This window comes from Paralichthys olivaceus, chromosome 8 (genome assembly GCF_024713975.1).
Source record: "Paralichthys olivaceus isolate ysfri-2021 chromosome 8, ASM2471397v2, whole genome shotgun sequence".
Lineage (NCBI taxonomy): Eukaryota > Metazoa > Chordata > Actinopteri > Pleuronectiformes > Paralichthyidae > Paralichthys > Paralichthys olivaceus.
This window is the reverse complement of record NC_091100.1, coordinates 11,810,001-11,827,163: the sequence shown is the minus strand read 5'-3', so window position 1 is coordinate 11,827,163 and position 17,163 is coordinate 11,810,001. Positions and strand designations below refer to the sequence as shown.

The window sequence follows — 17,163 nt, the reverse complement described above, 5'->3', positions numbered from 1 at the left end:
GTGTGAGCGTGTGCATTTATACCTGAGCAGCGGAACTTCTTGCTCTTGATTTGTCCGATTCGTTTGTTGGCGAGCCGTCGCGGGCTGGTGCAGCGAGCACCGCTGGTCTCGATGGGATTGTCCTGCAGGTAGTCAGCCAGCCACTTCAGATGGCAGTCACAGATAAACGGGTTCTGGGCTAAGTGACTGATCCAACACACACATCACACACGAGACACAGACCACACAAAAAGACACACATAAGCTGTTATAACAAAATATGCCATAGTTATAACAATAAAGACGATTGTAAAGCAATGTCCTGGGTATATTTATTTGCTGGTAACACAGCAACAATACTTCTACTATACATTCTGTTACCAGGTAACTCACAAGTGAAACTAAACTAATCTATGAGTTAGACAAAATAAATCTATAAAAAAACATATGGATGGTAATTTTAAAACATATTTGTTTGTCTTCCTGTGTGGAGTTTGCCTGTTCTCCTCATGTCTGTGTGGGTTTTCTCAGCAACAACTGATGGATACTTTTCCAAGAACTCCAAAACACGAGGACAAGGAGGCCATAACCCAGTTGATGTGCGACATGCAGATTGGGGATAGATCAATTGGAGACTTAGAATGTGAGCGTGATTGGTTGTTGGTCTCTTTATGTCAGCCTTGAGATACAGGGTGTCCCCCGCCTCTCACCCAATGTCAGCTGGGATTGGCTCCAGCTCCCCCACGACCCTCAATAGATGAGCAGTATAGATAATGGATGGATGGATGGATATGTATCACTTATATCACAGTTGCTGACTCAGGATGATTGCTTTCAACTGATCTGTGTGTATGTGTGTTTGTGTACGTACAGTGTTTGAATGGCTCTTAGCGAGGAGAAAGTTCCCTTGGCGATGGTCTGGAGCTTGTTGTCATAGAGCGAGAGCAGATTGAGGTTGTGGAGGTCCTGAAATGCATCCACTCGCAGACACGCTATCTTATTGGCATTCAGTAACCTGAAAGATGGAAGTGACAGAGAGAGAAAGAAAGACAGAAAGAAAGAGATGGAGGATGAAGGTTTGTCCTGTTATTGTTCTTGCAAGAGGGTTTCAAATGTTACAGGTCGGTGATGATGGCTTTTAACCATGATGTCTCCACTCTGATGACAATGTTTTAGCTAAGCACTCTCAATCAGAATATCAATGAGCCAAAGCTATGAAGTCTCAGCTTCAACTAACTTGTGTATGTGTGTGTGTGTGTCTACTCACAATAGCTGTAGAGAAAATAGTCCCTCAAACAGTCCTTTGGAGATCTCAGTGATTTTGTTCCCATATAGAACCCTGTGGAGAACAAACACTGCATTAATAAGTCATGAATAAATCCACTTACATTACACAATGATACTATATTAATATTAACACTCAACATATCCAGGGCAAACAGTATTCTGGGGGGTTATTGTCCAACTTCCAGGCAAGATGAATATTTACTATGATAGAGATGAATCAATTATAAGATAAAATTTATATTTTGTTAGTGGTTAAAAAAGGTGTTTGACAGTGTTCCAGTGACAAAGGCTGCGTTCATGTAACAGACATTAATTATAAGCAGCCTGTGGGAAAAGTTACTGAGTTATCTCAAATGTCTGACAGCTCCAATATCTCAGCAAAACACACAAGTGTCCAAATCTGGAGCAAACTGTCTGCAAAGCCTTCATTAATCAGTTTGAAACCAAATTAAGCTGTAATATAAACATTCATAAAACTTAATTACTTTCCACCACTGCATACACAAATACGTAACACGATAAAAATATCAGACTTCAGCAATTTATCCGATGTGACTTCTCATTTAATGATGGGTGAAACCATCTTGGAAATGAGAGCTGAATTTGACCAAATTAGACTAATGGGAGGTTTTACAGTTCGTCCAACTGCTGCAGGTATTACACAAACGCAGCATAAAAATAAGACCGTTAAAAATACTATGATATATAAAATAAATTATATATAACGATTTGTAAGAAATATAAATATAAAGGATAAGATCGTGATCAAGAATGAGATAAGACCCTCTTGGGTTAAAACGATAGCAGCACAAACACTGACTCTGACTTTGTTCCAACACCTGGCTGCATGTAAACACTCAGGATATGAAGAATAACGTGTTGTGAACACTTTTCATCGAAACGTCAAAATGAACAAATTCCCACATAAATCCTGCTGTGGCTGCAGTGTGAGGAATGTACACTGTTATCAGAGCAATGCTTTTTTATAAATACATCAGATTACATACACAAACAGGTCACGGTCGAGGCTGCCACTGCCTGGCCCAACAAATACCTTAGTCGCAAACACACTCACACACACAAACACACACACACACACAGGCAGAGTTATCGTTCATCTTTACGCTCCACGCTGAGTTGAGTTGTATATGTAGGCAGTCTAAAGACATGTGTTTCAGATTGGCTTTTATTTCATTGTGCTGAGTGGCTGTCCCTGAGAGACCTGAGGTTGGGAAACACACGATGTGGGGAGTGAACGATTCATTTGTCTCTCGCACACATCAGCCATTAGCACGTACCGTTCTGCTCCCCCCCCGCCACACACACACCCACTAGCATAAACCGCTACATAGAGTCTTTTTTAAAAGGACAATAAAAAGAGCTAATAAATTTTTAGTACTAGTATTTTGTTATAGTTGCAAAAATCTTCCAACATTTTTAAAAACTCGATTGCAGCTTCGTGTTTCAGTAAAAACCTCAGCTGCTTGTGGTTTTCCATCTCATAAACCAGTGTGCCTCCGCAGCGCCGGTGCCCATGCAGGCCTCCCTGAGCCGTGCAGCCGCCGACACTTTGGAGCAGTGTGAACAAATAACGTGTGTGAGGGAGTCATTATAATCTCTGTTAGCGATGCAGAGGCAGTACTGAGTATGAACTTTAACATCAGACACCTCGAGGTAAACTCTTGGCTACAAACCAAGAATAATATCAAAATGGAGAAATCATTACAGCTTGTTCAAGGAGCGAACAAGAGTGGACATCCGAAATGTTTCCTGTTGTAAAGACTGGGAAGTCCACAGTTGGATCAGAACACAAGCGTGTGAACAAACATACATGTGTAGATACACACACAGGCTCATTTACATCCTTTCAAACTAAAACACTGATACACAACGAGCACATGATGCAGCTTAATGTGAAAACCATACTGTATGTGGTGTGTCAGCATGAATGTGTGTGTCCCATTCTCTCTGTGGTGAATGTGTAATGAGGTGGCAAAAGCCACCATTCAGCAATTCAGCATTTATGAATTATTGACTTTGGAGAGACGAGACCTTAATATAACTTCATGAAATAACTCTGCATCTCTCTCTCCCTCTTTCTCTCCCTCTCTCTTCTGCTCCCTCTCTTAGTCTTCCTGCACAAAGCTTCACACGCAAAGCCAACGGACTGACCAGAAAGTCAAGCTGAGGAGTTAGATGCCAAAAGTGCATTTAAAATGGTTTGAAAGTGGTGTTCTGGCTCATACTGCAAATGTGCTCAAATTAAAGGATATTTATAGTTTTATTAATTTCGTAGATTTGGCTGTACAATTTTGGCCATTATTTCTTTCCAAAAAAATTATAAATGAAGTCCAACAGGGCAAAAATACAAGTAGTCAGATGTGCTTGCGAATGGTTCCTAAGCAATGAATTTGAGGGAAGGAACACATTCATTTTTCATTTTCATTTTGCATTAACTCCTCTGTAAAATATGAAGCACTGCATTGTGGGACTGGTATCTTGGACATCACTTTATTTGTTCTAGGAGTAGTGGGACGAAATTTTGTACGGAAGAAGAAGAATAAGCATAGGTATACAGAATAGTAATATGTAATGCCTTAAAAACACTGATACACAACGAAGACAATGCTTCTGATTTTCTTTGTCCCAGCGATGATAATGACAGATTAGAAACATCATCAGCAATTTACAGCACCACAGGAAACACTGAACGAGAAGAAACAACGGAGAAAAGGAAGTTGAGGAATTTCTTTTCTCGCCATTAAGATGGAACTGTTACAGACAGTGTTTACAACGTTTTGCCATCACTGCTGGTAGTTGAGTCGTGACTGATAAGAACCAATTAGGAGGTGAATGCAGGCGACTGCATTATGGTTTCCAAATGTCTCAGGTTTTGTCCGTCCAGGCTACAGTGCAACCTTGGAGTTTGCAAACTTGGGTCATCAGCGTTTGCAAAATAGAGTAGTGTTGTCAGCAGGAGTAAACATAGACACTTCTAGGATGAATGAATATTACAATATTATTCCAAACTAATAATAGGATCATATGCCTTCACCTCTAAAAGCTGTTTGTGTTACTGGTTGTGTATGTTGCCCTGTCTTCTCGTTGTGTTGTCGTGATGCTGTTATGATAATGTGATAAACAAAAACCTTTTGATTTTCCTTATGAGATTCAAAGGGTTGTATTGCGATACTTAGTCAGTTTTGTGTAAACTGCTTCTTGCTGTAAAGACAAACATATCACGCTGTACTCACAGAGAGTTGAGGGAGCGCAGACCTTGGAAGGCGTCTGCGGCCAGCTCCGATATCTGGTTGTTACTCAAATCTCTGAGAAGAAGAGAGCAGAAGAAAAAAAAAATGAGAAAGAGAGAGACACAGAGTCAGTGACGGAGAGAACGACACACTGAGTGAAACACAAAGCACAACAACAGACACAAACTGGACAGGAACAGAAGTTGTTGTGGACAGTTGACAGGCTGAACAATACACGTGTCTCTTCATCTACTCACATCCTGCGCAGCTTCTTATAAGGAGAAAAGGCTCCAGCTGGGATCACCTTGATGGCGTTCTGCTCCAGTCGGCTGGAACAAACACACACACACACACACAGACCATTGAGGAAAGACATTAACATTCCCCTATCACAGAGCTATCTCTGCTGTATCGCTGACTGCGGCTCGTTCCCGGGGCCTCTGGCCGAGGGGAACATTTCCAGATAAGAAGCTTTGATGACCGCTGCCAAAGTCTGTCACATTTCTCTGATCTTTTGCCCTTTTCAACATTTGTACAGTCACACACTCACACACACACACACACACACACACACACGTAACTATCTGGGCAGTGTTCCATTAAGTGCCAGTCAGACTCCGCGTCAGTCAGGCCCAAACAAATCAAGCCAAGAGAGAGAGAGTGATGGAGAGAGCAAGGGAGAGAGAGAAGGGGGGGGGGGGGGATACAAAAGGGAGAACAGACCAAAACAAACGCTCTCTAAACATTTCACATGTTTAGTCACCGTGACAAGAAAGGCGGCGGAACATGATTTGCAAACCAAGCACTTGATTGTGAAGCATTTCCCTAAAATGAGTTTGTTTGCCGTTCTCTGTTCAGCTCGACCCTTCCCTCCGTTGAGTCAAGTCTTTACAAAGCAGGTTTCAACACGATTGTCTCCTGTAACCACACTTGTCCAAGTCACTGCAAAGTCCTGTCACAGTAACAGTCTCAAGCCAACTCTAAAGTCAGTGAAGACAAGACACACGTCTCTGGTCTCAAATGAATCAACCCCAGTTTTAATTCATCTCTAAAGTCACGGCAGGTATTAAGGTCAAGACTCAAGTCGAGGTCATGTCCTAAACCATGTTGTAGCTGGTTTAAAATCAATCTCAAGTGTAACATGGCGTTTATCACACAGTTTGCACCATTTCTTTGTTTTCTTTGTTGCATTGTTTATATTAGCTTTAGTTTCACGTTGAGATTTAGGGAGTAGACCTAAGACTTTTAAATGACATGTACATCCTGTACATAGGCTGCATTTACCTATATTTAACATTGATTGGTTGGAAGACGGGTGTGCGTCTGACCAATTCTGCGTCTTTTTCTTCTCCTGTTGTTCAATTCTGTACAGTGTTGCAGCCAAATCCAATACAATTGAAGTAAATGGTGATCAATTCTTCAAACGTAAAAAGACAATAGATACTCACGAGGACAGCAGTAACTAGGAGGAGGACATCAGAGGACATTTAGGCTAAAAACATGGTGTAAAGGACACCATTTGGAGTAAAAATTGAATGCCGGGGCTTTCGGACACTTGGATGACACCACAGAATCAGAATGGAGGCATTTCATTATTTTACATTTAAAGAATCGGTCACCAATGACTGTTTACCCCTTAAACTCCGGAAGTGCTTTGTGGACTTAAACACTTCACCCACCCCTCCATCGACATAGTGGTGAGTAGATAATGAGTGAATTTTCATTTTTGGGTGATGTATCCCTTTAAATCTTAAGTCTCAGGTCTATAGCTCTGCCTGATACATTGTCATTTTAAACATGCTGGCTGTGATCCTCCCTCTCCTCTTGATGCTCCCTTTAAATAGAGATATGATCTTTCTTGTCCTTCAGATTAATCCTTTGAATCTTCCTCCCTCATCCCTTTATTATTTTCTTAAGCAGGGAAGAGCTGCATGACCAGGCTTTCTCATTTCACAGACGTGTGGTTTTATTCTACTGCACAGAAAGAGAGAAGTGAGGTGGAGAGAGACAAAAGAAGAGGAGACGGAGAAATGCGCGGTGAAAGAACAAGAGAAATATCACCGCACCGACTGTGAGTACAGGAGTTTTTGTGCAGGAACACATGTATATGCATGGAGAGTAGGAAAGAGGTGTGCGTCGTTATTGAGTGCGTGTCTTACATCTCAGTAATGGTTTCAGGCAGGTTGGTGGGTATTTCTGTCAGTCCCTTCCCTCTGCAGTCCACAATGTTGTTACTGCAGGTGCACGACTCCGGGCACTGTAACACACTGCAGGACGAGGACGATGACGACTGGTGACCTACACAGAGACAAAGGGCCAATGATATCCATGGATAACAGGTGATGGTTGATGTGAATCCCAGAGGCGAAGGAGGAAAATCAAAGTGTGAAGCAGCAGTCAGAGCATAGCAAGTGGGCAGGTGAGAGAGAGATGCTTTCCTTAAATGTGACAGCGTCCTCGCCTGTCAAAAGTATCATTTGTACTCTTGCATTAGCTGCTCTTTTATCTAAAATATGCAAGATAAATCAGTTCATATTTCAGCAAATGCAAGGTTGATGCAATGCCAAGAAATGGAAGATGAGTACTTGCCTTCTTCTTCATCTTGAAAAGCATGAGCAAGAGACAGTGAGAAAAAAGCAAACGAAACAAAGCAAAGGATGGTTTTTGCCACAGTCAAACAGCAAGCGGACGTAAGTCAAGAAGCAAAGAACACATCAGTCCACACATCAGCACATCATCACCTCCCTTACCTGTGCAGACAAACTCCTTCTTCTGCACCTCTGCCACGTTGTGTCCCCTCAAGTGTGGCGGGGCCATGCATTGCGTGTAAAGACCCAGACGGGGGCGTTGTCGCAGCCAATCGGACAGCCAGGCCACGTGACAGTCACACTGCAGGTTGTTGGAGTGCAGGCGACTGGGGGGAGAGAGGAGGAGGAGGAGGAGAAGAGGAGGCGGAGGGATGAGAGGGGATGGGGAGAAGAGGGGGTCGACAAGTGTTTAGACCAGGTGGTGAGGGATGGAGGGATGATATATTTGAGGAAGGGGAGCGGGAGTGGAGGAAACCACAGTAAACCAAATACTCCGTGGTGCCACTTACAAGGTCCTGAGCTTTGGCATGTGGTTGAAACTGGCCACAGACAGTCGGCTGATGTTGTTGTTGTTGAGGGTGCTGAGGAGAGAAAAGATCAGAAAACAGCTTCCCACTTAGATTCAGTGATGCCTTTTTGGAAATCACAAGGTTGTTGCACACAGAAATAGAGAAGCGACTTATGCCTTTCTACGCAGAATCGACGCAGAGGCTAATAAATGTTGAACAATGGTTACTTTAACTGGAATTACTGCAATGCAGAAAAGAGAGGTGATAAAATGACCACTGAACTGATTGAGGCAGGAGACAGGTGAGTCCTACTCGTGCGGACATACACAGACATGCAAGAGACATGCTGCCAAGCCGACCAATCACAGACGTTGGTGTTGATTCAACGCAGAAGTAAACATCTGACCAACATCGACTTTTCCAAGTTTTCGCTTCCGACATCTAACTAATAAGAGTGCATGTTATTTTAAGCAGTATAGTAGAAAAACCACTTCCTCATCTATCCAGTCAGACAAAAAGTTTATTTGTCGACTTATTTAATATATTTGTCTTTAGCCTTTGCTCACAGTTATTTTTTACTTTGATATGATGTAGCCTACTTGAAACTAGGATCAAGCAACAGGTGACGAAACTCCTGTTGAAGAAAATGAAAGAACCAAATGTGCACAACTGGGACAGTTTCCAAATAAATGGGACTTTGATCAAATTAAATTCTCAAGAAGAACCTGTGACCTTGGTGCCAGCTGCTGCAGCAAACATTCCGGTAGACATCCTGAAATACGTCCAGAAGTGATTGTGGTACAGTTTAATTGAGCCACGTTGAAATGATTTGCTTTTTTGTGCCATTTATTCACACGCCCTTTAATGTGCCAAGGCCCCATCTCCAAGTATTGCTTTGTTAACTACAATAAGTGTTTTTCTCTTCCTCCTACAGTTCAGCTTCTTATCTTCCTTGTGCCTGTCCCCAGTGTTTCTGGTTACCTAACGAGAACAAGCATTTCTGAATGAACAGTGGAACAATTCATGTTAACATATGTTGGTGTCAGTGAAGTCGACCTGGCTTGTAACTCTGCTCAGCCTTTACAGTATAATATTATACAGTAAAATGTTGTTGGTAGTTAATTAACAGCGAACAAAACTCTGCATCTAAAAAACGGACCTGAATTAAAGCGACCTGCACTAACATCACAATATGATGAAAATCCATATCTGTCATTAAGACCATCATCATTACTGACTTTAGGACAGAATAGACGTCTGTTCAGTGTCACTAATGACATGGTGACCTTGTTAATGAACTATATATAATGGCGGTGGTGCCACAGAGCCATGCATTTAAGTGTAATATCTGAATTTATACATGAAAGCGTCCAGTTTCCAAGAGCTGCACAGGCAATGCAGTCTTTTAAAGGTCAACGAGGATATTAGCTGCTCCATATCCCACCGCTGTTAGTGTTCTTCATCCTCCCCTCCTCTGCCGTTACAGCGGGACAACTGAATAAACAGGTACTCACAGCACTTCCAGGTCACGCAACGCTCGGAAAGCTCCATCCTCAATACAGCTGATGTGGTTGTAGTCCAACTGGCTGTAGACACACACACAAGAAAGAAAGAAAAAAAGAAGTAAAGATGTAAAGGTGTGTCTTATAGCACAGCAAGCTACAGATGAATATGCATCAACTCGGCCGAACAAAGCCACAAGAACGTCTCGCCACCTCCCTCACACTCGTTCACTTTCTCCTCTGCTTTAGTTCTGTCTCCTGAGCTCTTTGTTCTTTCTGCAGCTGTAACTCTCCATGTATTTATCTCTGGATCCATTCCCTCGTCCTGCTCTCCTCAATCTGACGTCTCATTTGTATGCGCTGCTCTTTACCTCTTTCGCCCCCCCCCCCCCTTCTCAGAATCGCTTTGCTGAAACAATTTAATTAAGACATAAGGACAGTAAATCATGTTCTGTCACCCGCATGCTAATGTGTGCTAAGGGACACACACACACACACACATATACACACACACACACACACACAAACCCACACACACACACCACCTTGTCTTAAAATATTCTTCGAGGACCCTTCATTGGCAAAATGCATTCTCTAGCCCCTGACCATAACTCCAAAAATTTCAAGCCTAATCCTTAACCTTCACCTAATTCTACCCCTAAATTCAAACCATTTACACCAATATAAAGGGCCACATGAATGTAGTAAAACCACCACTCCCTGCCCCACAAACACAAACACACACACATGTCCTCTTACAATAATTGCAAGGCATTTCAAAATAAATTATCTGAGGAAAAAACACCCAGGATGCAGCAAAATAGTTTAAAAAAATCCATATTTATAGAATTACTGCTGGGCAATTACCTGCAAAATGACCAACAATTATCTTCAATCATCAGAACCATGACTGAGGCAAAGCAAGGAGAAAAACAACACAAATGCTACTGACGTCCATTGCATACACACACACACACACACACACACACAGGGCTGCTAATGAGCAGTAGTGCCAGTCAATACAGCAAACAGGAGGCACATGACATTTAACACAATGAAATATTGATGCACAGCCACACAGGGGTTGTGCGCATTTGCAAACATGGAAGAGCGAGACACAGATTTGCACACGCGCAAACACACACACACACACACACACACACACACACACACACGCATGATGCCACTTACAGGTTCTTGATCTCCACAGCTCCCCTGAAGGCTTTCCTTGGAACCCCCTGGATCTGGTTCTCGCTGAGATCACTGGACAGATAGAGAGATGTAGAGAAGAAGGAGGGGAAGGTGGCAGAGAGTTAAGCCAAGCTGTCACCAAGCCACTTGCGTTGCAGCACAAGTACTTGATGTAATCTTCAAAATGCACCGAGGGAACTTCAGAGCCAGACGGATCATCTGCAAAATTGAGTTCTTTGCACACAGAGCACTCCTTCGCCAAATATAATGAGTTGTCTCTATTCATCTCTAGGTGACACACAAAAAAAATACTTCCCGACAAGTGTCCACGTAGCTGGAGCCAGACGCAATTCAATTGTCTGCTCTGAGCATCCATCCAAGTCAGTAATAAGAGGGTTTGAATTATTAAAGAACCTGTAGGGGGCACTAGTGACCTCCGCTTCCCAGCATTCTGTTCCTCCTCTCATTACTCCCACTCATCTCTCCATCACCCCCGCCACCACCTTCCTCTGCTTTTAAGGAGTGAGTGATGGATGAGTGTGTGTGTGTGTGTGTGTGAGAGTATGATCACTGGGGTTTACAGAGATTTAGCGTTCAGCCACTTTAACTAATCTGCAGCTTGGGATACAGTAAAAAAAACTAAACAAAAACAAACCGATACATTTACGGCAGTGACTGACACACATATACACACGTGTGCTAATGCATGTTCTCGCACACGCACTCTCACATTCGTACATAAATATAGTCACATGCACGACCAGGTGTCTCACATAGATCAAATCTGCTGCCAAGTGAAACACATGCTGTCACTGGTTGGTACAGCAACTTGATTTAGTGAAGGACACACACACACACACACACACAAGAATGATTCAGCTGTCTGCAGGATGTAGATGTATTACGGGATGTAAAATGCAGGTACTGAATAAATCAGACTTTATCGTCTCATCATCTCAACTTCAGAGAAACATCTTATATGGAAAAAGGAAAGATAGTGTGAGTGTGTGTGTGTGTGTGTGTGTGTGTGTGTGTCTGTGCGTGTGTGTATTGTCTACCGCTGACACAGACCTTGGTTCCAGACAGACTATTTGACCTTTCACCACCGACCTTCCAGCTCTTGACCCCAACTGTGTCGCAGTGACCTCCACAAGGCAAATCGGCTAACGGCTAATGCCCAGCCACATTCCTCACATTCCTGCGGCTGTGATCATATAATCAGCATCGTATCGTCTATCACCTGCATTTCCACCTGCTGCATCTAAACCTGTGATCATTTGTTTCTAAAACTACAGGAAAATTATAGAGTGAGGTGTTCAGAAGACTAGGAAAGATAGGAGAGGTTAATTACCTGGGACATGTCCGACTGAAATCCAAACTTAATATAAACACCTCTTCAGCATCCACGCCTGGAGCCATTCATTGATAGACAATCAATAAAAGCCACAATTCTGATAATGGGTTAAATATGTTTTTTAGTTCCAACCTCTGGAACATTTTCTTTTTTTCCAATTACACTTAATGTACCAGCTTTAGATATGGACTATTAAAAAAAATCATCCATCCAAAGTATTGTCTGTACTGGTTTTCCTGCAAGCGTTGCAGATGGAAGGCTAGAGCCAATCTCAGCAGACACATCGACAGGCGATGAAAGATCTCAAATGTTCCCCTTAATCTGGTTTATGCTCATAATTCCATCTAAGTACATGCAAAATGTAAATGTCTAATAAATAACTCATGCAAAGTATTTTAAGATGTGAACCTGGGCTCCTTTATTCTCTGATGCTTGGTTCAGAAAATGTGATCCTGGACTAAGACTTTACAAACAGAGGCAGATGAAAAGAGGCTTTTTACACGCGGGCACACACACAACACAAACACGCATGTGCTTCTCCTTATGTGAGCACACACAAACACACACACACACGGCGGCTGGTCTGAATCAAGTCAGAGTGTATCCTGATACTGTTTTTACAGGACCAGGGGGGTTTGGAAAGCAGCTGTGCTCTTTTAACCAATGGAACTCTAAAACCAAACAAATATTCTGAAAGTGCTCCTTAACCCTACACACACACACACACACACACACACACACACACACACACACACACACACACACACATTATGTCTGCCTGTCGGATGTAGACATCACTACAAACTGTGTTAATGTGTCATACGTGAAGAGTTGATAGTTTGACAGTTTGTACGTCTACATAAAGGCTGCACACATACCTCACTGTAAACGACAGAGCACAGTCAATAATCTAAGCTAGAGTGTGTTTACTCACACACTTAACATGTTCACTTGGGAACATACAGCACACGGCTCCGCTGCAATTATAGTCACTCAGCTCAACAGGAGCGGAGAGAGGTAGTGTGTTTGTGTGTGTGTGTGTCTGTGTGTGTATGTGAGAGAAGTACATTTATCTCCTGAAGCAGTGAGATGATTGGAAATTGATTTTTTTCCCGTAGCTCTGTCCCTGTGATCTACGACAAGAGAGCAACACATACGCAACCAAATCCGTGCATATTGCGTACACGTGTGATCGGCAGTTTGAGTTAGTGTAGGGCTCGTAAGGAAGTGCAGGAGGCAACTCTAAACCCTATTCATCCCTCAGACCACCAGAGAGAGGGAGAATGAGAGAGGGAGAGAGTGGGTGAATACTAAGTTTAAATCGAACCAGGGAACTGACTTTCAGAGATTTAACAGTGGATTTTCTTCCTCACTTTGGCGCCAAGGCACCTGATTCAATTTGATCAGTTAAATCATTTGGTGGGCGTCTCACACACCCACCCACTTTTTGGTCTCCCCCTTCTGTGGCTTTCTCTCCCTCGATCTCCCCTTTTCATCGTCCTCTCTGTGTCTTTTCCTTTCCTCCTCCCCAAAATTGGTCTTGTTTTCGGACTTCCCCAAGATTTAACCCCTCACCTCTGCCCCTGCGCCTAAACCCACTGAACTGGGAGGTTAGCTTCATTAAAAGAGGCTCCTGCTGAGCCCTGTGTGTGTACGTATGTATGTGTGTGTGTGTATGTATGTGTGTGTGTGTGTATGTATGTGTATGTGTGTGTGTGTGTGTGTGTATGTATGTGTGTGTTTGTGTGTGTGTATGTATGTGTGTGTGTGTGTATCTGATGCATCTGATGATAGATTGTCATCTATCGTCAGATCTGATGATAGATGACAATACACACACACACACACACACACACAAAGATGCTGGAGCATGTCTTCAGTGTCTGGGGTTCAGTGTCTTGCTCAAGGACACTTCAACATGTCTGTCCTCTACATATAGGCTATATATTTCCACCTAATGTTCACAGGTACAGTGACTGAAAATCTTGTTTCCTTCTTTTTCCTCATGCTGCTCTGTCAACACTCTCTCCATGTGTCGTCTTTCTCCCTCTATCTACTCTAATCTGTTGTTTTTCATGCTCAAAAACTGAGCTATATGAGATTTCTCTCCAGAGAAAGAAATACTAAAAATACAGCCCTCCCTTTTTTGGGGCAGTTGGGTAAATTGAGCTTTTTGAAAACATTGACTTATCCCATGGCTGGGACTGTGTAGCTGTATTGTTAAGAAACTGCAACCCTCTCTGTGGTCACACATTTTCGATGTCAGTAAAGTTGTCAGTACTGATGACTTTGCGATCTTTATGGTGATTTGGTCGACGTGGGAACACACCAAATACTGGACTGTGTTAGATTTGTTAAACATGAGCCATACGAACCACAAGCTAATTCCTATTTTATGCTTATTCAGTTGTTTCACAACTCAAAAAGTCGAATATAACTAAGTTGTGAGTTTGACTGGATTAACATTTGAAGGGCTGAGACGCAGTTGAATGAGTAGATTGTGGCTGTGATGCACAGAGAGGAGGCAGAATTAGAGATTTATCTGTTTTAATATTGTTTCACAGTTGACAGAGTCCCAGCAGACTTTTTTCTTTCTCTTCTCTAACTTTTTTTAATTTGACTGTTTTTCTCACCTCTGGTGGCCCAGGATCTGTGTGTGTGTGTGTGTGTGTGTGTGTGTGTGTGAGAGAGAGACAGAGTCAGGTCTCCAGTGTTAAGAGCTTAGTGCTGCATTTCTAAAGGGTCTTTTCAGAGTGAGAGGGGCTTTTGACGCCCTGCGTGTCTAAGAAGACCTGGGCATGAAAGAGCAGCACTTAATTCTCACACATGCACCCTCCCTCCTCCCCACTCTCTCACTCTCTCTCATACTAGACACACACACACACACACACACACACACACACACACACACACACACACACACACACACACACACACACGCACACACTCCCTCTCTGTCACCTACTGTTATACAGTTTCTGAACCTCTTTTGTACAAGAACCACTGCCACGAGATCCTTCCCAGGTCCAGCACACTGGCGGTTCCCGTGGATCCATGTGTGACTGCTTGTGTTTGTGTGTGGCACGCTATGAGTCGGAGTTGGCAGAGCAGTAAACTAATCATCTTGTTCAAATCTCTTTCGGAGATCTTAATCCGATTAACTATAAGAATGTGTGAATAGGCAACGAAAGAGCTGGAAAGTAAAAAAAAAAAAGAGGAGAGAGTGGGGAAGAGATGGAGAAAACATGAATGATGGAGATAAGATGGACACAAGTTTTGTTTTTTGTGGAGGTGTGGTTAGCATGGGACAGCTAGGGAGAAAGTCCAAAATGAAACTGGGATAGTGTGCCGTGAAGTGGACCCCCAAAGATCCCACTTGTGTGAGCAATTAGGAGGAGAAAGCCTCCCAAAGAAAAGAGAGGAGCTGAGGGGGAGAGAGGAAACAGAGGAGAGGAGGCTCACTGGAGACAATGCAGAGGATTACTGAGCACACCGGCCGGGGCTGCAGGCACCTGGGAATGTGGAGAAACGTGTGACGTTGTTTTTTAAGTCAGTGCATCCTGGAAGTCTTGGGTGGCAGAATATTCAAGTGTGCAAAACATGACAAAAAGAAATACTGTCACTATGTTCCTGTTCCACAGAATCACTCACACCCTCCCACACACACACACCCTCCTCTTTCATCCGCCTCCTTCAGTCTCTTCTGAACTAATATTGACTTTGCTCGTGAATGACAAATCTGCAGTCGTCCTCCCTCCCTCCATCTCTTCTCATCTCATTGTCCGTTTCCCTTATTCACCATCACGCCTCACACACATACTTTTAATGCCAGGTAAGAGGGTTGCTATGGTTACTCAACCAGGGTGGACACCTTGGGGACACTTTGACTTGACAGAGTGGATGTCCCCTGTGTGTGTGCGTGTCTGGCAACCAGGATGGCAGGTTGCCATTAAAGGTGTGTGTGTGTGTGTGTGTGTGTGTGTGTGTGTGTGTAAACTCCATGGTACGGCATGCTCAGTTTACAAAAGCTCTTGTGGTAACAGCTGTGTTATTTTTCTTGCTGCCTTTCTCAGGAGTTTTTATATTTTGCAATGTTTCCTCCTTTAAACTCTGAAAAGCAGACAGGAAAGCCGGGATGATTGCTTGGTAGAAATGATACATTCTGTCTACAGATTTCTTACATAAATAGCTCCTGTGCTTTAAGATAACAATAATTTTGTATAGTGGGCTCTTAACAAAGTCAGCTGTTAGACGCCACTCGTGAAAACTTGAAACACAAACATCTTGTTACTGAGGAAACAACATCTTCAGCAGACATGTCTGATCACATCTGTGTTGAAAAAAGAACAGATAAAACAATAAAGCTGAAAAAATAAAGGTGGTGTATGCTGGCGTGTGTGTGTGTGTGTGTGTGTGTGTGTGTGTGTGTGTGTGTGTGTGTGTGTGTGTGTAAAAACAGACTGATTATGTTGCTTTCCAGCTCAGGAACAGATTAGTCAGCGGTCTGAGACCATGACATCATCAGAAATGTTTACACGTGTAATTATAGACAAGTGAGGAATACATCTGTTACAGACACACACACACACACGGAGGAGGAATAGCCCGAAGCTTACAGTAATACAATAATTGCATATGAGGAGAGCTGAAAGGCACTTAGTAATGAGGACATAGTTTCCCTCTAATATTTGATGATGATATCAAATTCAAAGTTGCCTCAACAGAAAGATCTGTCGCATTGAACTGTGCACCTGCGCTGATGTTACAAAACACAGAGATGCAAAAACCGTATGGTGTAACTTTATATCTATATAAAAGCAGACTTTGGCCAATCATTTTTTTTCATTTTTTTCCTGAGGTTTTTAACATTTGTTCACATTTCATAAAGTAGCACAGTTATGTATTTCTCATTTCTAGAATAAATATTTCATACTGACACCTTGCTGTGGCAGTCCAATTCTGAAATGGAATTTTTGAGGTTGATATTTATAAAGATATTTGAAAGTTACACATTATACACATTTGTTAAACATGAAATATGCAACGGTTTTTAATTTAGCTAGCCGGATTAACATGTGTGTACGCCATGAACATAAACTCTTTACAGAAAAAAATAATACTCAACTTTCCTGACTTGCGCTGGTGAAGGAAATAACAGATTTTTAATGTCACATATCATATCCTCTCCTCTGTCAATTCCTTCTAGTCCCTTGTCCTTCCTGACATTTCTCTCCATCACTCCTTGATTTTTGCCCATTCCTCTTTTATCCTTCATTCCTTCTCCTCTGTTTCTCTCTCTCTCCCTCACACATCCTCTCCACCCTCCACCACCCTCCCCTGCCCTGCTCCCTGTGTAATGAGTCTAATCCATCAGCCAGACAGTATTAATCGTATTCCGATAGCAGTGTGTTCACTCGCTGCTCGCTGCTGTCTCTGTCTCTACGAGTCAATAACCCCAGCTTTAACACCTACACACTGCCTATGACAGATAGGCTGTGTGTG

General features: G+C 42.7%; 1 protein-coding gene across 10 annotated transcripts in view; it reads right to left on the bottom strand.

Moving 5' to 3' along the window:
* slit2 (slit homolog 2 (Drosophila)) overlaps positions 1–17,163 on the bottom strand; it is a 172,735-nt gene that overhangs the window by 109,513 nt on the left and 46,059 nt on the right. For all 10 annotated transcript variants that reach the window (XM_069530123.1, XM_069530114.1, XM_069530115.1 and 7 more), the window contains exons 5-14: positions 10,308–10,379; positions 9,129–9,200; positions 7,615–7,686; positions 7,268–7,431; positions 6,677–6,815; positions 4,775–4,846; positions 4,521–4,592; positions 1,247–1,318; positions 851–994; positions 23–186 (exon numbers count right to left, since the gene is read on the bottom strand). In XM_069530123.1, the coding sequence (XP_069386224.1) occupies positions 23–186; positions 851–994; positions 1,247–1,318; positions 4,521–4,592; positions 4,775–4,846; positions 6,677–6,815; positions 7,268–7,431; positions 7,615–7,686; positions 9,129–9,200; positions 10,308–10,379 (1,043 nt within the window). The remainder of the gene's footprint in view (positions 1–22; positions 187–850; positions 995–1,246; positions 1,319–4,520; positions 4,593–4,774; positions 4,847–6,676; positions 6,816–7,267; positions 7,432–7,614; positions 7,687–9,128; positions 9,201–10,307; positions 10,380–17,163) is intronic.